General features: G+C 42.2%; 1 protein-coding gene across 1 annotated transcript in view; it reads left to right on the top strand.

The window, feature by feature from the left end:
- LOC124550969 (lipase 3-like) overlaps positions 1–28000 on the top strand; it is a 78443-nt gene that overhangs the window by 23966 nt on the left and 26477 nt on the right. Inside the window, exons 3-4 of the mRNA XM_047125788.1 lie at positions 1499–1613; positions 10704–10950. Coding sequence (XP_046981744.1) covers positions 1499–1613; positions 10704–10950 — 362 coding nt within the window. The remainder of the gene's footprint in view (positions 1–1498; positions 1614–10703; positions 10951–28000) is intronic.

Here is a 28000-nt window from a genome sequence, read left to right as displayed (position 1 = left end):
CAAAGAACGGCGACCGGATGATTAAACAAATATACTACTTGGCTGAACTCCTCTGAGTCTTCACGGTTTCTGCCGACTGAGGTCTGGAGGGAAGCAACCGTAAAACGTGGGGGGGGACATGTAATTACTCCTCCAATCAGAACCTTTTTCGTTTCCTGCGATCTGCTGTGTAAATAAAAAAGAATTCAAGAGTAAGTTTACTGCAGCTGCTTAATAGTATTAAGGGCGTTCTTATCCATTTTTTTGCAACACGGCACTGCTGCTAAACTTGACTTAAATGACGTAATCGGTGTGTTTGTTTCGTTCAAAGCAAGAAAACGAACAGTAAATTTATTATTTTCTCAGTTACAATCCTTTTTATTTTATTTCTAATCAACAATTTATGCACTATCAAATAATTTATGGGGTGCAATTGAAACGAATGTACGACAGCTTTTTTTAAGCCATAAGACATACAGTGAAGTGACAAAAAGTCACGGGATAGAGATATGTACATATACAACGTGATTCAAGAAGATATACAAATATTTTAATATCTTGTTTTACAAGTAAAACTAAACAAAAAAATTCATGTAAACATAGGTCCGCAGATGTTTGGTTATTGCCACCAAAATACATTTTGTGCAAGGAGCACGAAGATACGAGAAATTAGGGCTCATGAGGAGACATGCAAACAGTCGTTCTTTCGTCGCTGTGTTTGCGTGTGGAACAGGAAGGGAAATTACTAGTAGTGGTACAACGTAACCCTCCACCACGCGTTGTACGATGGCTTGCGGAGTAGGTATGTAGGTGTTGATGTAGCTGTCCATGTCACACGGCCGCAGTCGTGTTATCGTGTTGCAGAGGTATGAGAAACGCCATAGTTAAGTCATGTTCGCATCTTGTCCTCCAAATGCGCCTCATCTCTAAACCCGATGGATCACGTCTGGAATAGGTACGACGTAACTCCGGAAAACTACCAAGGACCTTTCAAACAACATAATTCTTATATAGGAAAACAGCGATCTGTAATTATTATAAATAAACTCGACGCAGTCTTGGTCGCATAACTTTTTTTAATGGTGACCAGTTTCGACCTTTTTACAAGATCATCTTCAGACCATGAATGTCTGCCGGATGCGGTACACCACCAGCCACAAGCTAGAGGGTTGCCATGCTGCACCGCATCCGGCAGACATTCATGGTCTGAAGATGATCTTGTAAAAAGGTCGAAACTGGTCACCATTAAAAAAAGTTATGCGATCAAGACTGCTTCCAGTTTATTTACCAAGGACCTGTCGGATCAGTGGCATGCAGAGCCGCTGCTGTATTGCCTTCCAAAAGTGGACAAACATGCCATTATGTAGGCGGTCGCTGTAAATGAAAAACAGGTAGTTTAATTGGTACTATACAGGGCTGAGAACGAAGTCTTTACCAAATATGCAGCGCTAAGCTAGAAAAATCGTTGAAGATAACACGGAGTAGAAAGCTAACCCTGAGACTCCATTGCTCTGTGCAGCTTACATCCTGGCCGACGCGGGTTTCGACGTCTGGTTGGGCAACGCTCGAGGGACGACGTACTCCAGAAACCACACGTCCATCAACCCGGACGATAACCAGTTCTGGCAGTTCAGGTGAGGCAAGAGCAGTTCTTTCATCTGTATTGTGTACTTCAGGTTACAGAAACACCACTATGTTGTAATATAGTTTGTGTAGCTGGCTTATTAATTACTGGCCAGATAGTGTGACTCTATGACTTTAGTGTGTACTGTATCAAACTGTTATCTGTCCTGCAAGTGTGCAGACAGGCTCATCGTACAAAATATTAGCCATCCCACTAGGAGAGCACACATGACACTTTGGAGCGATGGTGACGATGCAAGTCTTGTACCATGCAGTCATGTAACCCCCAACCTCTCAACCTCTCATAAGTCGTAGCAGTGAAGGGTCCAGCACACTAAGATGAACCGATGTAACAAATGCCATGAGCCCATGACCACACAGTGAACCAAGTCGCCCGATTTGTTGGTGTAGCAAAGTGGACTGTCAAAACGTCTAAAAGAAGCGGTCTACCACTCGAGGCCATAGCCTAACCACAGTGGTCGATAAAGATCGTAATCGACATCGACCAGATACGAGGACTGCACCTTGACACTGACAATCGGTTCTCAAGTCGACAGGGACTGGTGCTGTCAGTTTACAAGTGAAAATAGTGAAAGGAACGGCACACGACATATATTTGAGTTGGGTTCCTCCAAAAATGTCGTTGCTCACCTTGGCCAACAATTCTGCACATGTTCATTGGGCCGAACATTACACAGACAGAACAGTAGCTGACTGTAGACATATACCGTCATCTGACGAGTCGTGATTTGGCATTTTTTTCTAATGGTGCCAGACGTCTAATGTACCGATGGCCCAGTGCATTTAACCCACAGTGTGTCTACAGCATAGTTCAGACAGGAGGCGATTCTGTAATGTTTTGGGGGTGTTCTACGTACAATGACTTGGGCTCAGTCATTCAAGTTACCATGACCACAAACCAGGATGTTTACTCAAGCATACTTGACGACCAAGTGTTCTCCATTCTTCTACGCCTTCTTTATGTTGTGGACACTTCCTGTTGTATATGTAGTAACTGAACTCCAATATTACTTATTACACTGTAAGAAAAAAAATTATCCAAATGGGACGTAAATCAGTGGATATGATGCACATACATAGCCAAACAAATGATTAAAATTTCATAAAATTTTGATCATTTATTCAAGTGAAATAACTTCACAGTCAGTAATGTGTTGGTACATCTCAAGCCCTTGCAAAAGCACTTATTTGGCTTGCCATTGATTGATAGAGTTGCTGGATGTCCTCTTGAAGGGTGTCGCGCCACGTTCCGTCCAACTGGTGCGTTAGATCGTGAAAATCCAGAACTGGTTGGAGGGCCCTACCCATAATGATCCAAATGTTCTCAATTGGGGAGACATCTGGCAGCCTTGATGACCACAGCAGTGTCTGGCAACCACGAACACAAACAGTTGAAACTCTCTCTGTATGTGGGCGAGCATTATCTTGCTGAAATGCAAGCCCTGGATGGCTTGCCATGGAGGACAACAAACCTGTGCTTAGAATATCGTCGACTTACCACTGTGCTCTAAGTGTAGCATGGATAACAACCAATGGGGTTCTGCTATAAAAAGAAATGGCACTGCAGATCGTCACTCCTGATTGTTGGGGCACATGACAAGTGACAGATTGGTGTCCCACTGCTGTCCAGAGAGTCTTCAGACACATTTTCAGCGTGGAACCTGGAGTAGAATTGATTTCACTCGTGAGTCTCGCTTCTAACTGAGCCCCAATGACCAGCAAAGAAGTATCTGGAGACACCTTGGACAGTGGTGGGATACCAGCCTGCCTGACACCTGCCATATGGCGTGACAACCACAAGTGATGGTCTGTCCCACCGTTTCTTTTCATATCAGGACCCCTTTGGTTGCCATCCATGGCACCCTTACGGCATAGCGATACGTGGACGATATTCTACGCCCCATTTTGTTGCCCTCCATGGCAAACCCTGCCGGTCTTACATTTCAGCAAGATAACCCCTGCTTGCACATGGCGAGAGTTTCCACTGCTTGTCTTCGTACTTGCCAAACCCTACCTTGATCGGCAAGGTCACCGGATCTCTTCTCATTTGAGAGCTTTTGGAGCCAACCATCTCGGGATTTTGACGATCTAATGCGTCAGTTGGGCAGTATTTCGCACGATATTCCTCAGAAGGACATCCAACAACTTCTGGCGTTAGGAGCTGGCTTATTCTGTTTAAGAAATAGTACTAAATAATTATAGTGATTTTGTAACTGTTGGTTGGTAATATTTACTGACAAAAGGCAACCTAACGCTAGATTGCGTACTTACAGATATCCTGTGTGGCCGTTTTTTAGTATGACTTAAAAAGAGAGAGAGAGATTTTTAATTAATCGCCAATGCGTCGGTTCTCGATTGTGTCCAGGAGACGTACTGATTGATTACGTGAAAGGGTTTTCTTAATTGATCTTTCGACCCGGATTGCCTTCACGCAACCAGAATCTTCGATGAAACTATCTAAGGGACCTATTTGAATATAAAAATGGAAATGAAAGCCAATTAGTGGAATTTCGTAAGAGAAAGATTAACCGATCGGAAGTTGAACACATTAGTGGTCTCCCAAATATAATCGAGACACCGGGATAAAGAGCGAGCCTGTAACAAAGCTCATATACAATTTGAACATCATTTTTGGTTAGTGAAAGAACGGAATAAGAAAATTACTGCACCGTAAAATATTAATATATTTTGAACAAATTGGCATTGAAGTTCTAGACATTGACAAATACACAATAAATGCATGACATACATCTGATATTTCTTTTATACATGGCGCAGTCCAATAATCGCTGCTTTGTCAGTCCGTTCCTTCTTAAATTTAAATGTCCTTGCATGCGAGTAAGTACACTGTATCCTCACCCGACTTACCGAAATGTTTGTTCGTCGTTTCACATAGTTTTTACATAAAATAAAAATACAACTTGCTGCAATGCTATGTAGTACGTCTTAACATGTCGGCGACCAAAAGTACAAAGCATAATGAAGTCTCTAGAATATTTCTTAACAAAAGATAGATTGTTCTTTCTTCTGTTTCGCAGCTTCTTGCTATCAAGCGCTGCCGCAATGATTTCAAACGGTTCAAATGGTTCAAATGGCGCTGAGCACTATGGGACTTAACATCTATGGTCATCAGTCCCCTAGAACTTAGAACTACTTAAACCTAACTAACCTAAGGACATCACACAACACCCAGCCATCACGAGGCAGAGAAAATCCCTGACCCCGCCAGGAATCGAACCCGGGAACCCCGGCGTGGGATGCGAGAACGCTACCGCACGACCACGAGATGCGGACAATGATTTCAAATATCTGCGCCCAGCGGATCATAGTGTTTATTAAGAGTATTTAAACGCTGGACGCGCGTCTTGGTATAGGCGCACATTAAAAAAATATTTCATCTCTGTACTCTCGCGCTGTGATTCTTAGCATGTTTACGAACTATAGCTCTTTGGTTGTCCTTTTCTTTTATGACAAATATCTCATATGCAAAGTATCTGAAATCCAATAATATTACAAACTCTGTAACTCAGTGCCAAGGTGAATAACTGCTTGCATAAGGGCCGCAAGTGGACCAACGCATTATTGACTTGCTGAATTTCGGAAGATCTATCTCTTGAATAAAGTATCAAATTTTTCAGAAATTGTAATCATTTCTTTGTCTGTACATGCACATCACATCTACCGATTTCTGCATCTTCATCTACATTTATACTCCGCAAGCCCCTTCGCATTATTCCTTTGTGGTGAGTCGTTTTTTGTCTTACAGTGTAATTCATCCCAAATGTTTATGGTATCAGAAAAATGTTTCCCTACAGTAGTTCCGAAAGGTAGCCATTGAATGATACAATTGTGAAACACTCATCTGATGGGACAGTACGAAATAAATAACATTCATTGTGAAGAGAGAAGGAAACATAGTAGGTGAATATGGATTAGCGCTAAGAAATGAAAGAGGAAGCCGCCTGGTAGAATTTTGCGCAGAGCATAACTTAATCATAGCTAACACTTGATTCAAGATTCATGAAAGAAGGTTGTGTACATGGAAGAACCCTGGAGATACTAAAAGGTATCAGATAGATTATATTATGGTAAGACAGAGATTTAGGAACCAGGTTTTAAATTGTAAAAAATTTCCAGGGGCAGATGTGGACTCTGACCACAATCTATTGGTTATGAACTGTAGATTGAAGAAACTGCAAACATGTGGGAATTTAAGGAGATGGGACCTGGATAAACTAAAAGAACCAGAGGTTGTACAGAGTTTCAGGGAGAGCATAAGGGAACAATCGACAGGAATGGGGGAAAGAAATACAGTAGAAGACGAATGGGTAGCTTTGAGGGATGAAATAGTGAAGGCAGCAGAGGACCAAATAGGTAAAACGACGAGGGCTAGTAGAAATCCGTGGGTAACAGAAGAAATATTGTATTTAATTGATGAAAGGAGAAAATATAAAAATGCAGTAAATGTAGCAGGCAAAAAGGAATACAAACGTCTCAAAAATGATATCGACAGGCAGTGCAAAATGGCTAAGCAGGGATGGCTAGAGGACAAATATAAGGATGTCGAGGTTTATCTCACTAGGGGTAAGATAGATACTGCCTACAGGAAAATTAAAGAGACCTTTGCAGAAAGGAGAACCACTTGCATGAATATCAAGAGCTTTGATGGAAACCCAGTTCTAAGCAAAGTAGGGAAAGCAGTAAGGTGGAAGGAGTATATCGAGGGTCTATAAGAGGGCGATGTACTTGAGGACAATGTTATGGAAATGGAAGAGGATGTAGATGAAGATGAAATGGGAGATATGATACTGCGTGAAGAGTTTGACAGGGCCCTGAAAGACCTGAGTCGAAACAAGGCCCCTGAAGTAGACAACATTCCATTATAACTACTGACGGCCTTGGGAGAGCCAGTCCTGACAAAACTCTACCATCTGGTGAGCAAGATGTATGAGACGAAATACCCTCAGACTTCAAGAAGAATATAATAATTCCAATCCCAAAGAAAGCAGGTGTTGCCAGATGTGAAAATTACCGAAGTAACAGTTTAAAAAGTCACAGCTGCAAAATACTAACGCAAATTCTTTACAGACGAATGGAAAAAGTGATAGAAGCCGACCTCGGGGAAGATCAGTTTGGATTTCGTAGAAATGTTGGAAAACGTGAGGCAATACTGACCCTACGACTTATCTTAGAAGAAAGATTAAGGAAAGGCAAACCTACGTTTCTAGCATTTGTAGACTTAGAGAAAGCTTTTGACAGTGTTGATTGGAATGCTCTCTTTCAAATTCTGAAGGTGGCAGGGGTAAAATACAGGGAGCGAAAGGCTATTTACAGTTTGTACAGAATCCAGATGGCAGTTATAAGAGTCGAGTGGCATGAAAGGGAGGCACTGGTATATTGTATATTGAGCAAGCAATAAAGGAAACAAAGGAAAAGTTCGGAGTATGTATTAAAATCCATGGAGAAGAAATAAAAACTTTGAGGTTCGCCGATGACATTGTAATTCTGTCAGAGACAGCAAAGGACTTGGAAGAGCAGTTGAACAGAATGGACAGTGTCTTGAAAGGAGGGTATAAGATGAACATCAACAAAAGCAAAACGAGGATAATGGAATGTAGTCGAATTAAGTCGGGTGATGCTGAGGGAATTAGATTAGGAAATGAGACACTTAAAGTAGTAAATGAGTTTTGCTATTTGGGGAGCAAAATGACTGATGATGGTCGAAGTAGAGAGGATATAAAACGTAGACTGGCAATGGCAAGGAAAGCGTTTCTGAAGAAGCAAAGTTTGTTAACATCGAGTATTGATTTAAATGTCAGGAAGTCGTTTCTGAAAGTATTTGTATGGGGTGTAGCCATGTATGGAAGTGAAACGTGGGTGATAGATAGTTCAGCCAAGAAGAGGATAGAAGCTTTCGACATGTGGTGCTACAGAAGAATGCTGAAGATTAGATCACATAAGTATTGAGGAGGTATTGAATAGAATTGCGGAGAAGAGGAGCTTGTGGCACAACTTGACAAGAAGAAGGGATCGGTTGGTAGGACATGTTCTGAGACATCGAGGGATCACCAATTTAGTATTGGAGGGCAGTGTGGAGGGTAGAAAGCGTAGAGGGAGACCAAGAGATGAATACACTAAGCAGATTCAGATGGGAGATGAAGAAGCTTGCACAGGATAGAGTAGCATGGAGAGCTGCATCAGACCAGTCTCAGGACTGAAGACCACAACAACAACAACATGAGTATGTTACAAAGTGGTACTTTGATAAAATTTGGTGCTTGGCTTTTAATGTCCTAAACCTAATGCACTGAAATCTAAATATCTGTGCTATCTGTTCTCAATCTGTAATATTGGCTTGTAACTGATAGTAATTCTGCAGGTACTTTGTTAATAGTCCTTGTTCTCCATAAATAATGTCCGCCGCTTGTGGTCTCACGGTAGCGTTCTCGCTTCCCGAGCATGGGGTCCCGGGATTTTCACCTTCCTCGAGATGACTGGGTGTTGTGTCGTCTTCGTCATCATCTATCATCCCCATTACGGTCGGAGGAAGGCAATGGCAAACCACCTCCACGAGGACCTTGCCTAGTGCAGCGGTGCGGGTCTCCCGCATCGTTCTCCTACGCTCTGTGAAGGAGTATGGGACTTCATCATCATCCATAAATAGTGACTTCTAAGTTGGGAGATAGTCTTCAGAGTACTGTGCCGAGTTGATTGCTGGTACTGAAATGAACCGCCTAACCTGAATCGTTGCTCTGTGTGTGTCTGCTGCTTTGGAGCCTGTCGCTGGGAGGATTTATATGCCTGCCACTACGAGGCGGAGGCAATGTAGCGGATGGTTGAGAGCACCCCCTATTGACTCCCTGTCCATATTATCGACGTTGGTATATGACGTGTTGGAGGAAATAGCGCGGAAGCAGGAAGAGGTCTGGGTTTGTGGTGCCACCTGGAGGCTGCTGCCCAGAACTGAGAGGTGCCAGATGAGTAGATGTGCCTGTGTGGTGGTGGCCTCTTGCAGTAACTGTTGTGTACCTCCCCCTCCCGGATGATGAACTTTGCCATGACAGCTACCCTTCTTCCAGCTGTAACGTGGCCTTGTTCCCCCCTCCCCAGGTCCCCCTTTTCCTCTCCCCTCCTTCTCCCAGAGTGGATTTTCCTCCTTCCCCCCTCCCCCTGAGATCCAGCACCCGACTCTCTTTCCCTCCCATGTCCTCCCCTACCTGGCTCTCTTCAGCGCGTCCCCCACTCTTCTCCCCCATCTCTTCCCCTCCCTCCCTTCTTCAGGTCTCCCTCATCTCCTTGCGCCTGGCAGATCCTCCGTTTTGATCATCATCAGTGTGCCACGCCAGTGTTGTGTTTAGTGCTGTTTCTCCTGTGCATCGAGAGGTGTGATTTTAACTGTGTGCTGGCCTTGTACTTAGTGCTACGCCATCCATCGATACTTTTATGCTCCAGTCATACTGTGTGTTGTGTACCTTTAATTCTCCCATTGTGAGGTTTTTTGTGTGTGATACTTTTTTACGGTTTTTATCTGCATTTTATTGTCACCCCTTTTTTGTCTATTGTCTTCCATGATGTTACCCCTTTTTTATATCTGTGTTCACCATGTTTTCTCCTTTGTTCTTTTTAAATGTCTTCTATTACTTGTTCTATGTCTTTCGGCTGAAGAGCAGTGCGTATGCTGCTGCCAGCCCGCCCTGACGGAGAACTGAAATACAATAAAGGAAAAAAAAAGTTCATTTGGATGTGGTGCACCTGAAAAAACTTGAGGACCATCTTCCTCGCCAAATTGAGAACATTAGAAAGGCTAGAGGGGGCTTTAGACGGTATTAGATGATGTTTGCAAGGGCTGACTAACTTTTTGTCCAATGTGATTATGTGTTTCACGTGAAACGTAGAATAAACACAAATTGCAGTTTATGATCCACCTTTTTAACTTCCTTATAATCTTGTACAGAATACTTGAGAAAGATGAATGGATTACAAAATTGTATTCTACCCAATAACATACATGTGTGAACATTTACCTTTCATATCAGTATTCAAAGAGGAACAATATTTTCTATCCATTACTTTATACCACATTTAACCCTTAACTAATGAGGTGACTTTTCTGTAACGTATATTACAAGGTGGGGTATCCGTAACCCTTATGTTTCAGCCTAGATTTAAGGGACCAATAGTTTGAAATTTTAGTTTAATTTATTTTACATTAATTTTTACATCTATTTAAGTTTTGTTTAAATAGTCCTTGTTCATTTTATTGCTGCAAATAAAGCCCCTGCAGTCTTCTACTTTTAATCACACAAAATCGCACGTTTTGTGCGGTTTTTAAATAGTACAGGTAACCTAACTGTTAGAGAACTGAACTTTACATTCTGAGAAATTGTAGAATCTCTGTAGCAAGTGAAGTTTCACATAAAACTAAATTCCATGGTTTAAACTTGCACATAAAAATTGCTGTTGATAGGTTGAAAAAGAAAGCCTTCAGAATTGACACTTGATGCTTTGATCTGCATTTTTCTATATCACACTTTATAATTCATTTGAGTTTACCTAATACTTTACTTATTTTATTGGAGAAACAAAGAGTTCCCCATCACAATTGTCCAGAAGTTCTTTCTCTGAATCTATGTGATAACTGGTAATTGTAATATCGTTGCCTTTTCGTTTCTTTCTTAATATGTATCACTGACATCTTTCTCCATCCACCAACTAACAATTTCATCAAACACGTTCCAACGAGCACATTTTGTACAACACTGAAGAAAACAGGTGCGTAGTTCATGGGGCGCAGTTAGGCGGATGCAAGATGTGTCAGCAACAAACAATGAAGGCTCTGATGCAACCAGCAGCTGAACGTTGTAGAGGTAGCGATTTAAGGAGGATTGTGTGTGTGTGTCGGGGGGGGGGGGGGGGGGAGGGGGGGGGGGCAGGCGACTGACATTCGCGAGCGAGTTACAAAATTTTCGCGTGGTCTAAGAGTTAATGGTCTCGTGAGTTAAGGATTAAGACACCTGAGGTACAGGTTAGGGTATTACATATACCTCACCAAGTGTAGCGTAATGGTTTGTGTGCTGCAGCTGGCACGAGATTGGCTACTACGACCTGCCCGCCATGATCGACTACATTCTGGAGCAGACCGGCCACTCGGACCTGTTCTACATCGGCCACTCGCAGGGCACCACCGTCTTCTACGTGATGGCCTCCACGCGCACCGACTACAACGACAAGATCCGCCTGATGTCCAGCCTGGCCCCCATCGGCTACGTCAGCCACATGACCAGCCCCGTCTTCCAGGTGCTCTCACTGTTCATCAACGAGCTGTCGGTAAGTCTCAGCGACCAGCTCTCTGTGAGATATAGTCTGGTGAAGGCAAGCCCCGCTCCTAATGGCTGTATCAGTCACATGACCAGCTCAACGATCCAGGTTTCTCGCTCTTCGTCAACCAACTGAGTTATCCTCCTCCTCAGTGACCAGCTCTCAAAAAGCAATGGGCTATCGAACTTGGATATCCAGTGACTTAGCAGTGTGACAGTTACTTTCAGTATACCAGATATACTTTTGATTCTCTACCCAAAGGAGTAGAGCTGGCGGTATAGAGTCGTGGTTCTCTTCATCCAAGTATCGGTCAAACTGGTAGTGGTGGAGGAAGTCTCCCAATTGGAAAGGGTCGGCCATTTGCCTTACGGTAACTTTGTACACTTACACAGCATTAGCAGGTATTTAAATGATGAGAGTTGCAGTTCTCTGTGACTGGTGGAACTGCCACCAGAGTGCATTACTGTTGTATGGGTTAGTGTTGTTATGGCGTCTGGCAGGGTACGTAAGGTGTACAAACAGTCAGTTGTTGAGTGAAGTAGAAGCAGCGTACTCTTGCGAGACAACGTTGTCAGCATCTGACAGATTTTGAAAGGGGTCTTCATGTGGCTGTGTGGTCGAACCATGCAATATTCGGATTTGTGGAGCATTCAGATGTGACAGTGGCCTAAAGTTGGACAGCGAGGGAAATGAAGGCAGGGAAAGGGGAGAGCCAGGCAAAGTGTCCATGGCGAGAAAAGTGGCTATTGGGCTTCTGGGGGCTATAAGGCGCCAGCATGGCGCCACCAATGATTTAGCTTATTTTCCATGGTTGCCCAATCACCCCATCAAGTCTGACCTGGTTACTGTGCCGCTCGTCAGGTTTATAATAATTTTTGTGGATTTTAATCGTCCAGGTGTAAGGTAAGTGAAGATGGCAGATCACATATGTGTTTTAAATGATATTGTGTTGAAACTGTCATAGTCGACTCCATAATCCTACTTTAGTCGTTCAAAGTTCGATGATGCTGTTAGAGGGTGTATGGCTTTCGTATAATTGCGTCATTGCAGGCAAAGTGTCCATTTCGGCAGTGGCTCCTGGCCACTGTTCAGGGGGAAAAGGTAAAAGCAGGGGTGGAAAGATGAGCTCCGCGGTGATACTGACTGCAAGGCCATATAAGAGTGACCTAGAATAAGGAGAAGGAAAAGAAAATAAAAAGAAGGGAAAAGGAAATGGCCAAAGAGAAGAAAGGCAATAGAAAGATGAGTGGGAAGAGCAGGAAGACAAACCCTAGAAGAACTCTTTTTTGACAACAACGATGAAGACACATAGCGTATGTACCGCGAAGAAAAAGTTTGAAATTCAGGCCCAGAAGAGAAGTGGATTTAGTACGAGTAGTGCTCCTTCTGGGCCCACGAATTCTGTGCAGGAGTTGAGAAACACAGTTCGAGTGTTCTTTGTGAAAAGTGTAAATAATTTAATTCGAATCATGTTCTACAATAATTTATATGTAGTTATTTGTTAAAACAGTACTTTTTTCCTTAATTTTGAGTTCAAAATGGTCACTTTGTGAAAATTGAATTGTATAGAGTGCGTGAGAGCACTCAACAAGTAACGCAGAACTTTTTTTCGTTCTTTTTCGGTTGAAAAAAATCTGGAATATGTTGTCGGACATCGTGGAATGTCCAGTCCTTATAGTTTCACGAAGTTCCGATAGATGGCGGCACTATACGTAGCCTTCAAAATGGAGTCTGTAACGGTGGTGCGTTCCAAGCAGCTGTCATTGATTTTCTTTTAGTGCAAAACCAGAGCATCCCAGGTATGCATGGGAGCTTGCAGAATGTCTGCGGAGATCTGGCAATGAACAAAAGCACGGTGAGTCGTTGGGCGAGACGTCTGTGATATCGCAACAAGGTCACACGAACCTTTCCGTTCTCCTGTGCGCCGGCCGACTGCGCACAGCTCTGACTCCTGCAATGTTGAAACGTGCGGGCACTCTTATTCGACGTGATGTAAGACCTCGCTGCTCAACTGGAAGTCTGTGTTGGCAATGCTGAGACACTCGTCCACCAGCTGGGAAACTCAAAGATGTGTGGCAGCTGGCGTCCTCGCCGTCTAAAAGGGGACGATAAAGAGTAATGAAGGACCATCTGAGCAGAACTGCTTGCGCGTTGAGAGGTTGATCGAACAAAAGTTTCATATATACTGATGACCTTGCTCTTGCTGCCCAGGGCAATCGGTTTGAAGATCTAGAGATAATGATTACACACAGTCTACAACAGCTTGGTACTTACTATGAAAAGAATCATCTCGCACACAATCCTAGAAAACGCAAGTGTGTTCATTCCATCTAAAACATAAACAAGCTGACAGGAAACTAGAAATATTCTGGAATGGAGTTGCACTAGAATATTGTTCCCACCCCAGGTATTTGGGTGTCACTCTCGACCGTACACTGACCTACAAGGAACATTGTCTGAAGCTGAAGTAGAAAATATCCTCCAGAAACTGCCTTCTCCGCAAACTGGCGGGATCGAGCTGGGGTACACATCGACAAATATTAAGAACAACAGCTCTTGCCTTATGCCATTCTGCAGGAGAGTATGCTAGCCCAGTGTGGTACAATTCAGTACATGCAAAGAAGGTTGATGTAGCCTTAAATGACAGTTGTAGGATTGTTACAGGCTGCGTAAGGCCAATCCCCACAGACAAAGTTCATTGTCTCGCTGGGATTGCTCCATGTGACATCAGAAGAGAGGTCGCCGCTAACATCGAGAGGCATAAATCAAATACAGTGACCTCACATCCACTCTTTGCACATCAACCTACCAAGCCAAGACTGAAGTCCAGGAAGAATGTCCTAACAACTTCACAGCATTTAGAAGGATCAGCTGCGGCTACCCAAGTGGAAAGGAAGAGGCAAACACCTGTCAAACTGGATGACACCCCCATAATCCCTGCCGCCTGGACACACGGAGAAGTGGGTGATCTAGAAGTCCTTGAACAGACTCCGGACTGAAGTGGCAAGATCGAGGGACAATCTCCTTAAATGGAACTTCCAACTGCCAAATGCCAACACAACACTGTGCGAATGCGGTAATTGCAGACAACCCGGCATCTCTTCAAATGTAACTCATGCCCAACCAGCTGTAGTATGAAGGACTTAACGTCAGCAGCACCCAATGCTATCACAGTTGCCCAATTCTGGGTGAATACTGTATGGTTTTCTTTGTGTGTACTGGATATGTGTTCATTTTAGTGTACCTCTGACACGAATAAAGAAAGGTCGAATAATTTTTTGTCGAACGTCGTCACAGGCGGTGAAACTTGGGTCTGCCCTTTGTAAACGAAAACAAAACGGCAGTCCATGAAGTCAAGCCACACCAACTCTCCTCTGAAGAAAAAGTTCGAAGCCACACTCTCACCCAGTAAAGTCATGGCGACGGTCTTCTGGGACTCTGAAAGTGTTGTTCTGTTTGATGTCCTCTCTCATGGTGCAACGATCAACACTGAAGTGTGCTATGCTACTCTCAGAAGTCTGAAGTAACGACTTCAGCGCATTCGTCGCCACAAAAATGCAAACGAACTTCTCCTTCTCCATGACGACACAAGGCCTCACATAAGTCTCCACACTCGAGAGGAGCTCACAAAACTACATTGGACTTTTTCTTCTCTTCCGCCCTACAGCCCGTATCTCGCACCTTCCGACTTCTATTTGTTTGGCACCCCGCGGGAACCCGTTCATGGGTGACGGGGAGGTTACTGATGCAGCAAAACGTTGCCTCCGACGTCGACCAGGAGAGTGATACCATGCGGTCATACTGGCCGTCCAAGGTATCCAACACAACACAGATAATGGTGAAAAATTTGGTTTTGTAGCCAAAAATAAGAGAATAATATGGTGTCTTGGAATCCTGAACAAAACCAATTTGCTTCCAGAAAAAAATGTTGCCTGTTCAAGGCCGGTCATACTTAATTAGCTCCTAAGGTATGATATTATACTTGAATAGTTGCAGATTATAATCGCATCGAGAACGAGCATAAGTGGAATGACCACATGAAACAAATAGTTACAAAACCAGATGTCAGACTGAGATTCATAGGAAGAATCGTAAGGGAATGTTACTCATCCACTAAAGAACTGGTTTGGGAGGTGCTTGATCAAGGGATTCCTGTATATTGTTCATCAGTCTGGAATCTTTACTAGGTAGGACTGACAGAAGAGGTAGAGAAGTTCCAACAAAAAGCGGCGCGTTTCGTCCAGGGATCGTTTGGTCGGCGCGAGAGCGCTACAGAGATTCCCAACAAGAACCGGTGGCAGACGCTACAAGAGAGGCGCTGTGTGTCACGAAAAGGTTTACTATTGAAATTTTGAGAGAGTACTTTTCGTAAAATGCTGGACAAAATATTACTTCCTCCCACATATATATCGCGAAATGACCACGACGAAAAAATTCGAGAATTAGAACTAACACAGATGTTTACCGATAATCATTCTTCCCACGAGCCTTTCGCGAGTGGTACGGGAAATGGGGGATCAATTTGAATTTCCTTTACTTTACAACTATGGTCACAAGTTTTTTTCATCAGACTACCGATTTCGTTCTATAATGACCATTTTCAGATCTGTTTTATAAAAACATGTCCTAATGTACTACCGATATCGGTAGTTTGATGTCAAAAATTTGTAACCATAGACAAAAAGCAAAGGAAATTTATTCTATATTCGGGTCACTGTTTTATTCGCGGCCTTAACGCAGCTTCTGAGATTGGGGGATCGGTTAGTGGTAAGTGAAGTACCCTCCTCCACACACCGTCAAGTGGGTTGCGGATTATTGATGTGGATGTAGATTTCTATGTATATCCTTCTATTGCTACTCAGCTTTAAAACAAGGAGTACGTTAGCCTGGCCACTTTGCCCAGCTGTCCACTACTCGCTGTCAGTTTCCCGGTCAGCCATATCTGATCACCACAAGGGAGTACCACAGCGTTGTGCACAGCACACACGTCGTAGCCCGTCGTATTTTTGCCTTTCTGTAACATTCCATGTTATCCAGCAACATTGTTCAGAGACTGTCCGTCCCGATAGCTGAGTGGTCAGCGTAACGGATTGCCATCCTATGAGCCCGGGTTCGATTCCCGGCTGGGTAGGGGATTTTCTCCGCTCAGGGACGGTGTTGTCTTCATCATTTCATCCCCATCCGGATCACAGGTCGCCCAATGTGGCGTCGAACGTAATAAGACCTGCACCAAGGCGGCCGGACCTGCCCCACAAGTGGCCTCCTGGCCGGTGACGCCAAACGCTCATTTCCATTTCCATTGTTCAGCAGCCGGACAAGAGAATTACTGTCCCATGCGCAGACTGCCGTTAACACCACAATAGAAATGGCCGCATTTGGGGTGGTGCCTTCACTGCGGAGCATGGGCTGCTGATGAATGGTGTCGCTCTGTGTCCAGTGATGGATCGCGGTTCTGGACAACTCTGGATGACCAGTGACCACGATCGGTGTATATGACGAGGATCTTGGCAGAGGTGCCATTCTTCCAACGTTTTGGGGAGGCACAGTGGTTTTACTCCCAGTGTCATGCTTTGGAGAGGCATCGGACAATGACGTCAGATCGTTGCTGGCTGTGACTCAGGGAACACTGAAAAGACAACGGTACGTCAGGGACATCGTGCGTCCTCATGTGTCACGTCTCGTGCGTGTTGCTGTTCTTTGTAACATTACGGTGTCATTTTTCAACATGACAAAGCTCGTCCGCGCATGGCACGTATCTGTATGGACGGTCTACGCGATGTTGAGGTACTCCGAGACCTGTCCTCGACAGAACGTGCGAGCGACCAGCTCAGACGTTAGTTAGCTCCTCTCCTGTGCCAGTACGTGTCTAGGATTTGAGCGACCAGTTACAGCTGATGGTCAGCTTGCTTCAGGAGGGGATCCAAAGGCTTGCTGATACCCTTCCCACCAGAATCAGCTACTGCATCCAGACCGGAACGGTGCAACGTGGCACTGACAAGCGGTCTCAGACTGCCAAGTTCTTTGTAGATTTCAATCTGTTTTGTAATCACTGTAATAACGTCTCATACCCTCAACATTCATTTCGTTTCCTCTTCCCCTTTACGGGCGCTTGGTTTTTCTGTCAGCCAGTGTACTTACGTCATTCATTAAAACAGATAGGACTCCAAAATACTTTTGTGTGTGTATGTGTGTGTAACAATGGATTAGTGCGTCTGTGAGTCAGTGGGATACCCAAAATTAATTGGTTTGGGATACCCCAATTTACTCTTATTGCAAGAGTCCAGAGCGTTTTGCATATAGCTGCATAGATGCGAATAAGCAGTAGCAGCAGATGTGCCAGCCAATAGCATCATTTGCCCATTCGTATCTGTCACTCATGCTTGTGAATGAACGAATGAAATCAGTTTCTTTGTGGAGGAATCGATTACTCCCAACAGGGAGATTTCTTTTTTAAAACATATCACGGTCGCCTTTGATTTTAAAACTATTTATTCGTAACATCCACTGTTGGACCTTCGCCTGTGTGGCCGATGTCAAATATTGCCAAAATTGTTCTTCAGCAAATATCAAAACGAGGAAAGATATCTAAAATGCAGGTATGTTATCATCACGTTGTAATAATTCGGTACTAAATGTAATGATAAAGTGTCGATGAAAATTAACTTGCACTTTGTTTCGAAATAGTTCGAGAAGCTTTTCACAGATATTAATGTAAATTATAGCGGATGGTTAATTTGTTTTTGTAGCTGCAGATGAAATAAAATTAGGTTTTCATGCTAGTAGAATATTATGAACGCACTCTAACAAAAAATTCCGACTTATTTTAGAACATTTTCACAATGTACTAAAGTGTTACGTTTTACAAACACATCAAGTCTGACAAACTTAAAACTGCCCAGCTATTTATGTGTTTTAAGATTGGAGGTTCTTCACAGGTATTGTTACACTCACAAATTTTGATGGAACACAATTAAAAACTTTTACTTGAAATAGGTAGTATTACAATATGGTGACCAGCATAATCAGTATGCATAGACTTATTATGCAGAGTCATGAAATACATGACTTTTCATCTAAAAAATTGATAGATTTATAATTATAACAATTCTGAATTGGTATTTCTAATTATAGATGCAGTTTGTAACTCATTGATTTCACTAGCATTTGTGTTACTTGTGTCATTGTATGGTTGTGTTTAGTGCAAAAGACGCTATCACAAACTGCTACTGAATAAGACCATTTAAGAATATTTTCAGTACATTCAACTTCAGTTCTTACATTTTCGATCAAACATTATTTGAATTGTAATGAACTGAGACATTTTCATAGGTAAACAACATAATATGCCAACAGGCAAAAAAGTAGGCTTTTGTATTTCGTAGTAATACAAAATGAAGATCGTGTAGTTTCACAGCTAATTTAGCGAGCTCTTCGTTACAGTGTGTGTCCTGCTCTGTTACTGCAGAACATCCTTGTGCTGGGTACATAACGCCAGTGTCATCTTTTACACAAATAACATTAAACCAGTGCACATGTTCACTGAGGCCTGTGTTGGCATTAATACAGTATAGTGTGTAGTGCGTTAGACAATGTTGACTGGAATACTCTCTTTCAAATTCTGAAGGTAGCAGGGGTAAAATACAGGGAGCGAAGGGCTATTTACAATTCGTACAGAAAGCAGATGGCAGTTATAAGAGTCGAGGGACATGAAAAGGAAGCAGTGGTTGGGAAGGTAGTGAGACACGGTTGTAGCCTATCCCAGATGTTATTCAATCTGTATATCGAGCAAGCAGTGAAGGAAACAAAAGAAAAATTCGGAGTAGGTATTAAAATCCATGGAGAAGAAATAAAAACTTTAAGGTTCGCCGATGACGTCGTAATTCTGTCAGAGACAGCAAAGGACTTGGAAGAGCAGTTGAATGGAATGGAGAGTGTCTTGAAAGGAGGATATAAGATGAACATCAACAGAAGCAAAACGAGGATAATGAAATGTAATAGAATTAAGTCGAGTGATGCTGAGGGAATTAGATTAGGAAATGAGACACTTAAAGTAGTAAAGGAGATTTGCTATTTGGGAAGCAAAATAACTGATGATGGTCGAAGTAGAGAGGATATAAAATGTAGACTGGCAATGGCAAGGAAAGCGTTTCTGAAGAAGAGACATTTGTTAACATCGAATATAGATTTAAGTGCCACGAAATCATTTCTGAAAGTATTTGTATGGAGTGTGGCCATGTATGGAAGTGAAACATGGACGATAAATAGTTTGGACAAGAAGAGAATAGAAGCTTTTGAAATGTGGTGCTACAGAAGAATGCTAAAGATTAGATGGATAGATCACACAACTAATGAGGAGGTATTGAATAGGATTGGGGAGAAGCGACAAACTTCTAGAAGAAGGGATAGGTTGGTAGGACATGTTCTGAGGCATCAAGGGATCACCAATTTAGTATTGGAGGGCAGCGTGGAGGGCAAAATTCGTAGAGGGAGACCAAGAGATGAATACACTAAGCAGATTCAGAAGGATGTAGGTTGCAGTAGGTACTGGGAGATGAAGAAACTTGCACAGGATAGAGTAGCATGGAGAGCTGCTCCAAACCAGTCTCAGGACTGAAGACCACAACAACAACAACAGTGTGTAGTGGTCCGATGTTATCTATGTAAAAGATGACATCAGCGTAATACACGCAGCAAATGTGATGACGACATATTGGTTCGTGTTTGAAGCACAAAACATTTGATTACTTCACTTAACAATAGCCACATGTCCGATGTTGCATCAGTGGAGTTCATGAATAAATAGTTTTGAAGTGAAAAGCGACCATGACCTCCGTTAAAAAGGTTCACTTGACAGTAACCGCCAGCCACCAAATGCTACTACAGAGTTACCTAAGTACCTGAGAATTGTACTTTGTGCAAACTTCCTATCCGACCAATTCTCCAATATTGCCTTTCCAGGTACGAACGTATTTGGAGACACAAGTAATTCAAATATTTAGTCTGTACGGTACTTTTATGATTTGCTTAAAGCAAATCTTCGCAAGATACACGAATCAGTTTTCTTGTAGTGTTAGTGATGTTTAAAGAACCGATATCAGAGACTGGCTGTGACAATGTTTTGCTGCCTCTACTTTAGTTCTCGCCGAGGGTGCACAATATTGGGATAAGATAAATTCGGGTGATAGAAGGGTCATGTGGCCAGTCATTTTCATCGCGGTTCGTTCATAAGTGGAGAATGAAAATGAGGCGCCAGTTAATAGAGTGGATACCCTCTGCCTTACACTGTAGGCCGTTTATGTAGACTTAATTTTTGTAAGAGTAATATGTAGAAAAACAGGTATAAAGAATGGAGAGGCACTGGAAAAGTTCAAAAAGAATTCGACAAAGGTACCAATGACGTAGTTTTGATTTTGTACCTAGTAATGAAAGAAAACGTAAAGCAAAAGGAAGGTATTTCAGTAGAATTTGTAGACCTAGAAAGAGTATTCGTCTGTGTCAGTGCCTTGAAACACATGGGGATATTCTTATGAGACGAAAGACCAGTTCAAATAACGATGAAAACATACTTGAAATTACAAAAGTGGATGATTGAGACAGAGTAAGTGATGATAAGATGTATATCAGATATGCTCGGATGTTATTACCGCTGTAATCCATATCTTATCTTGAAGAAGCAATCAAAGAAAACAATTTCAAAATCAAAATGAGTGCTCAAGGGTAACAAATACCAGCGTTAATGTTTATACAATGACATAGCTTTTCTTGGAAAAAAAGTAAGTTTAGAATATCTGCTGAGTGCAAACGATTACGTGGAAAGCCTAGAATATGGGGATGAAATTAAGCTGAAATGAGCGCAGAATGGAAGAAGTAAGTATAGTGCAAGTAATACATTAGTGTCCGTTAAGAAACCCTTTAGTGACCAGGAATAGAGAAATAGTAAAAGGAATACGTCACAAGTTCATTTGCATGTGAAAATGACACGTAGACGATGAAACATCAGGAGAAGGGCAAAATCGAAGCATTTGGAAAATGGTACTTAAAGAAGAATGTTAGAAAGTGAGTGGATAAAAAGCGAAATGAAGAGATAGTAGAATATTGATGAAAAGAGGATGCAACAAAGTGAGTAATCTGATAAAGTGTCCAGGTATAGCTAACTGGATATTGTAGGCTATCAGTAGAAGACAATATTTAAGGCCATATTTAAAGACTAGGGGAAATAGCATTACAGTCAACTGGAATGTATCGGCATAAGTAAACGGAGACAATGCATAGAGAGTAAAATTCATAAACGTACAGAAATCACGAATGGAAACACACAGGACCCACGTTTAGGACAATTTCTATTCATCACACATATGAAAAATACAGAACAGCCAGCGCTGGTACCTATGCAGAGAATTTCTTAGTTTCGAAAAAGAACACGAATATACTCATTTATGTACATCAAAAGAAATAACACCAGCTTCAGACCTCAATTGTAGCGTAAGATGAGACGGCAGTAAAGTGGGCAGAATTATTCAATTTTTTCTTATATTCAGTGATAAAAATATCAAACGAAAGGAACGAATTACTGAAATTGTCGAAGACTACTTTGAGAAATTTAACCTTTGTATGACTTATAGTTTCATAAACAAATAAACTGACATCCAAACACATTTTTCGGTACTCATCACTTAGAAGGAACTGACTGCATAAAAGTGAGCATTCAGAGCAGTATGTAGTGTTCACTCGCTGTAACATCGTTGGAACTCTTCAAGGAGCTAGGCACTCTAAACATAACTTCCAAAACATACACTAGTGGAAAAGAAATCGTAGCTCCAAAAAATAATTAATGTAATTTTGGGAATACATTTGTCTAGGTAACATATTTGAGTCATTAACATAGAAAGATCACAAATTAATGTCAGCGCGAGATAAGATATTGCAAGTGCGAAATGCTGGTACATTAATAACTGGTGTAATGTGTTGTACAGGTGCCGGTTATCAGTCTGTGAGATGGAGTTCCATGCCTATGGCACTGGGTCGATCAATAAAGGGACAGTTAATGCTGGTTGTGGATGATGTTGGAGGTGTCTTCTGATGATGTCTCGTATATTCTCGATTGGAGATAGATCAAGTGATAGAGCAGGTTAAGGCAACATGTTGATACTCTGCCGAACAAATTGGGTTACAACACCGATATGTGGGCGAGCGTTATCCTGTTGGAAAATATCCCCTGGAATGCTGTTCATGAATGGCAGCAAAACAGATTGAATAAAGGCTGATGTAAAAATTTGTGGTCTGTGTGCATGGGATACCCACGAGAGTGCTCCTGCTGTCGTACCAAATCACACCCCAGACCATAACTCTAGGTGTAGGTCCAGTGTGCCTAGCACGCGAACGAGTTGGTTGCAGGACCTCAACTGGTCTCGTTCTAACCAACACATGGCTATTACTGACTCTGAGGCAGAACCAACTTTTATCAGAAAACCAAGGATACCTCAAGCCTGTCCTCCACATGCTCTCGCTTTACACCACTGGAGTAGCAAACTGCAGTGGTTTGGGGTCAGTGGAATGAACTTAACACAGCCTGTGGAATGCGCGCTAAAGGGCGTCTGGCTTTGAGCTGTCTGTTTGTGTACATAGTTCCGCGTAGTCAGCCGACACCCCCGGGATAACAAGGCCGTCCAGCAGTGTTAGTGACGTCACACTAAGCGGCCCATAGCCGACGCAGCAGTCCACGGACACCTCCGTACAGACGCGCCTGATGCTAACGATCTTCTGTCCGTCATTCAGAAAGGAGCGAACTATGATTCGAACCAAATACCAAATTATATATATTCTTGTAAACAGCATAAAGGTTCATAACGAAATACCGATTACATATACGGGCAGGAATAGGTTCTAGAACTCCTCTGAAATGTGTTTATCTTCAGTACCAGAATGAACATCAAATTGTCAGGTTTTCTAAATAGAAAAGCACTTTGTTAGTAACAGACAGCAATAATGAGACTTGAAGTTGGTGATTTCTACGTGGAAAAGCTGTAGAGAGATTGAAAATGGTAAGTAAAGAGAGCCTCAGCCTTTTGCTCACATTCTTACATGTAAAGCACTTGGTTGTTTTTCATTTCCTTACCTTTCATAACATTTTTAATATTGTTTCAAGAAGTGTATCTTCAATAGCAGAGTGAACTTCAAATTGTCAGGCTTTTCTTAAAGGGAAGAGCAGTCCCTTAGTATCACAGTGCAAGACAGAATCTTGTGTTCAGTGATGTCTATGTTAAAAGGAGAATATTTGATATCTATCTTTTGTTTCCATTCTTTATTACTGGGGATACACTTGCAAAAATTCTTGAAAAGAGCTGTCACCTTGAACATATGAGTAAATTCACAATAGTCATGTGTTTTATGAGATAAAGCGAACTCTTGTTACCTTATTGTAAACGAAAGCTGTGGGGGTTTCGCTATGTATGACAGTGTTTAAGATAATTTACTTTCAGTGTAATAGCTTGAAAATGTTAAGGCCTGCTGTCAGTTGGCATTTGTCACCACCTGTATGCAAGTTTTAAAGCTAAATAGTGTTCTGACAATTATAAAATAGTGGCAAAGTTCCTCAATCGATTAAACTTATTCCTGCCCGTATATGTAATCGGTATTTCGTTATGAACCTTTATGCTGTTTACAAGAATATATATAATTTGGTATTTGGTTCGAATCATAGTTCGCTCCTTTCTGAATGACGGACAGAAGATCGTTAGCATCAGGCACGTCTGTACGGAGGTGTCCGTGGACTGCTGCGTCGGCTATGGGCCGCTTAGTGTGACGTCACTAACACTGCTGGACGGCCTTGTTATCCCGGGGGTGTCGAGTCAGCACGTACACAACTTTGCCACTAGAGCGCGCCCCGCTAAGCACAACAGCGCAGGCGCAGTGCTCGTCCATCTCCTCACTACGAGACGGCGCTGTCTTAGAGACGGACCAAATTCTGCTTCCGCTGATACGCATATTAATATGTAACGCAGCCAGTGAGATTGCTGCTAACATAGAACCTTTTCTCCTCACAGATCACACTCACGCAGTGATACCTCAACGCTCGAGGTATTATAACGAGTGTACAGACCTCAGATTAGTCAGTCTGCATTAGTCTGCATTAGTCTGTGGTCCAGTTTCAGTCTGCACCTAATAAGATTATCGTATTCCTGTACATAGCCATGAAAATAAATGTATAGACACTTCGTCAAGTATAAGAGATATGTGAGAATAAGATTAACGTACCAAGACCAAAGGAACTTCAGATTGTCGATTGTAAATAGCATCCAGAATCAAGCTAAGTAATTTTATGCTTGTTATTATTTTAATAAATGGGTGTGAAAATTAATCAAGTTCTGTTTAAAATTGGTCACGGTCAATGTGCTACTCTAAGCGTGCAAGTGGCATTTCTATCGTCTGACCTAATGGCAGAAGATAAACACGCCACAATAAGACCACGAGACATATTGCTGACACTCGCCTACTTCGTTAGAGCGACAAGTCAAATAATCTGATGGTGTGCGTACCGAAGGTCTTACAGTACGCACACCACACTGTCCTTGAAGTAACCGCCTTGTAACAGTTCGTTGTGTCACTGTGGTGCTGAAACTGTTGCTCATATTGCTGCTGCAGGTAGCTAGAACCATACGCCGAATACGACAGTCTTCCCTCTCGGTAGTGCTAAATGGCTGTCCAGAATCCGGTGTTCTTGTGACTGTACATTTCCGTGACCACCGCTGTCAGCAAACATGTACAGTAATTACATTCCTTCCAAGTCTGCTATATCATAGAATGAACATCCATCTTCTCCTAGCCCTGTAATATGATATTTAAACTCAGTGAGGTGTCGCTAATGTCGTCTTTGTCGCCTTAAAGGCATTCTTGACTAACATCGACTCACCACGTCCAAACTCGAAGGTAATTAACGCTCACGATCGTTAGAGCCTGTTTTTAAAGGGAACCTGAGTTCCATCCTCACAGTGCCTCTACTACCACCACTCTTACGCAACTGGCGAGAAATTTGAGTAGACATAATCTTTCAGATATAGAGACACCTCTACCAACTTTCGTTTATGTTGCACAACTCCATCTCGGTATTGTGATTTATATTCGCTAATGAGTGATTTATATACGCTAATGAAATTTATCAAAAATAAACTACATGATGTCCCACTCAAACCTCCCTGATTTCAAGGACTCAGAAGAGGAAATCCACATTAGATACGACAATGAAAAATGCACCACATTGTAGAGCATCTCAGAGAATTTATATTCCTGCGTTAGAAGTGCCAAGTATCGTCGCCAGACTGCAGCATGGTCGCATGAAATGAAAATTGCGACTCCACCGTAGCAAGCGCAAGCAGTAGTGTGGTTTGCAGTAACAAGATCGCTGATTATAGTGCAAACAAATTATCGTCGTGTGTATGAATGTGATTCACCTGACGTGAAAACAATTAAGGAATGGTATAGAAAGTTTCTGGCAAAAGGAAGCGTTCTGAAACATTCTGGCGGTGCGCGTTACGGAGTTTCAGAAGAGCCAGTGGAGGACAACAGATGTTTCTCAGAAGCCCACGTAAGTCAATTCGTCAAGCATCTAGACAACCCAATGTACCTCGATGAACATTGCATAGTGTAGTCCACCAGCGTCTTCGTATGTCTGCTTACAAATGGCAAATTCTGCATCTGATGCCGAACGACAAACCACATGGACAGCAATTTGCTGCGGATATGCTCCAGCTTATTAATATGGATGCCAGCTTCCTGGAAAGATGTTTATTCTCAGATGAGCCAACCTTTCATCTATCAGGAAGGGTTAGTAGGCATAATGTTCGGATTTGGGGTTCGAAAAATCCGGACGTTGTCATTGAACATGTTCGTGATAGCCCTAAACTAAACGTCTGGTGTGCGCTAATACACGACAGGATTGTTGGACTGTTCTTCTTTGCGGAACAAACAGTGAATGGTACAGTGTATCTGGACATGTTGGAGCGGTTTGTGTACCCTCAGATACAAGACATGCAACCCAACATTATTTTTCAACAAGATGGAGCTTCGCCGCTTTGGGCAACGGCCGTTCGCAAGTTCCTGGATAGGAAATTTCCCAATCGTTGGATCGGACACGAGGGACCCATTGCCTGGCCACCACGTTCACGCGACATTACGCTGCTTGATTTCTTCATGTGGGGATTCGTCAAGGACCGCGTGTATGAGACCAAAGTGGCGATATTCCTAAGTTGCGACATCGTATCACTAACGCGATTGCAACAATAACAGAGGAAATGTTATAAAGAACTTGACAAGAAAGTGAACATAGACTCGATATTCTTCGTACTACAAATGGTTCACATGTAGAGGTGTATTGATGATAAATAAATAAATTCTTTGAGATGCTCTACAATGTGGTGCATTTTTCATTGTCGTATCTACTGCGGTTTTTTTCCTGTGTCTTTGAAATCAGGGAGGTTTGAGTGGGACACCCTGTATAGGAATTTGGAGAGAATAGTAATACCTGCAGCTATAACATAACGAAGACTGACTTAAGTTTCTCATCAATAAAGCTGTAACATGTTCTGAAAGTTTTTCGATATTTTTATCAGAAATATTCGTATTTTTGTCTGTGGGAGATTAATAAACTTCTCGCATTATTTAGTTTCAGAATATCTTAATTTATTGTTTTGTAGCTCCATTTACCTTTTTTTTTTTATCTGTTTCCAGTATCGCATCCCGAAGCTCTCTATACAGCTTCTAACACGTATTGTCTGTCAGAAACAACAAATGACTTGGAACAAGAGTTGAACTGAATGGAAAGTGTCTTGAAAGAATGATATAAGATAAACATCAACAGAAGCAAAACAAGGATAACAGAATTTAACCGAATTAAATCAAGTCATGTTGAGGGTATTAGATTAGGAAACGAGAGATTAAAAGTAGTAGATGGGTTTGCTATTTGGGCAGCAAAATAACTGGTGATGGCCGAAGTAGAAAGGGTATAAAATGTAGACTGGCAATGGAAAGTCAAAATTTGCTAACGTATAATTTAGATTTAAGTGTTATTAATTCTTTACTGAAGGTATTTTCCTGGAGTATAGCCATCTGTGGAAGTGAGACATGGATGAGAAACAGTTTAGAGAAGAACAGAATAGAGGCTTCTGAAATGTGGTGCCACAGAAGAATGCTGAAGATTAGCTACATATTTCACGTGACTAATGAGGAGGTGCTGAATAGAACTGGGAAGACATGAAATTTGTGGCGCAAATTGACTAAAAGAAAGAACTGGAATCGAGGTGTAGCAAAGCTAATGCAGTGAGCGCTCAGCTACGATCTACTCTCTTCTGCAAGAAGGAAGTCAGTACCAAGACTAAGTTATCTGTGCACCGTTCAATCTTTCAACCAACTTTGTTGTATGGTAGCGAAAGCTGGGTGGATTCAGGTTACCTTATCAATAAGGTTGAGGTTACGGATATGAAAGTAGCTAGGATGAGACATCGAGGAATCACCAGTTTAGGAGGGAAGTGTGGGAGGCGGTGGATGGGAAGAATCGTAGAGGGAGATTAAGGGATGAATACAGTAGGCGATTCAGAAGTGTGTAGATTGCAGTCATTATTCGGAGATGAAGAAGTTTGGACAGGATAGAGTAACACGGAGAGCTGCATCAAGCCAATCTTCGGAGTGAAAATCGTGCTCCATATGTAAATATTATCATTTTTTCCCTTCAGTCCAATAACAATCTTTCTTTTGAGAATGTGTCATTGATTATGGCAGTACAACACTGAATGACGTTAGCATCATAACTCTCACTTACTATGAGGTTTCTGGGATGTTTGAAATATTTAACCCTGTCCACATTATACGTTTATTATGTTATTTCGAATAATGTCAATATCTGGTTTTCCATATTAATTTCCATACCACTTTCTCTGCCAGCACGCAGGCACAAAAGTAGTTGATCATTTGGGCAATGACATATGATGGCGGTAGTTACTAAAATTTTTAATCATCGTCATCATCATCATTTAAGACTGATTATGCCTTATAAAATTCCTCCATGATC

The sequence above is a fragment of the Schistocerca americana genome, chromosome 9 (assembly GCF_021461395.2).
Source record: "Schistocerca americana isolate TAMUIC-IGC-003095 chromosome 9, iqSchAmer2.1, whole genome shotgun sequence".
Lineage (NCBI taxonomy): Eukaryota > Metazoa > Arthropoda > Insecta > Orthoptera > Acrididae > Schistocerca > Schistocerca americana.
This window is presented reverse-complemented; position numbering and strand designations above follow the sequence as displayed.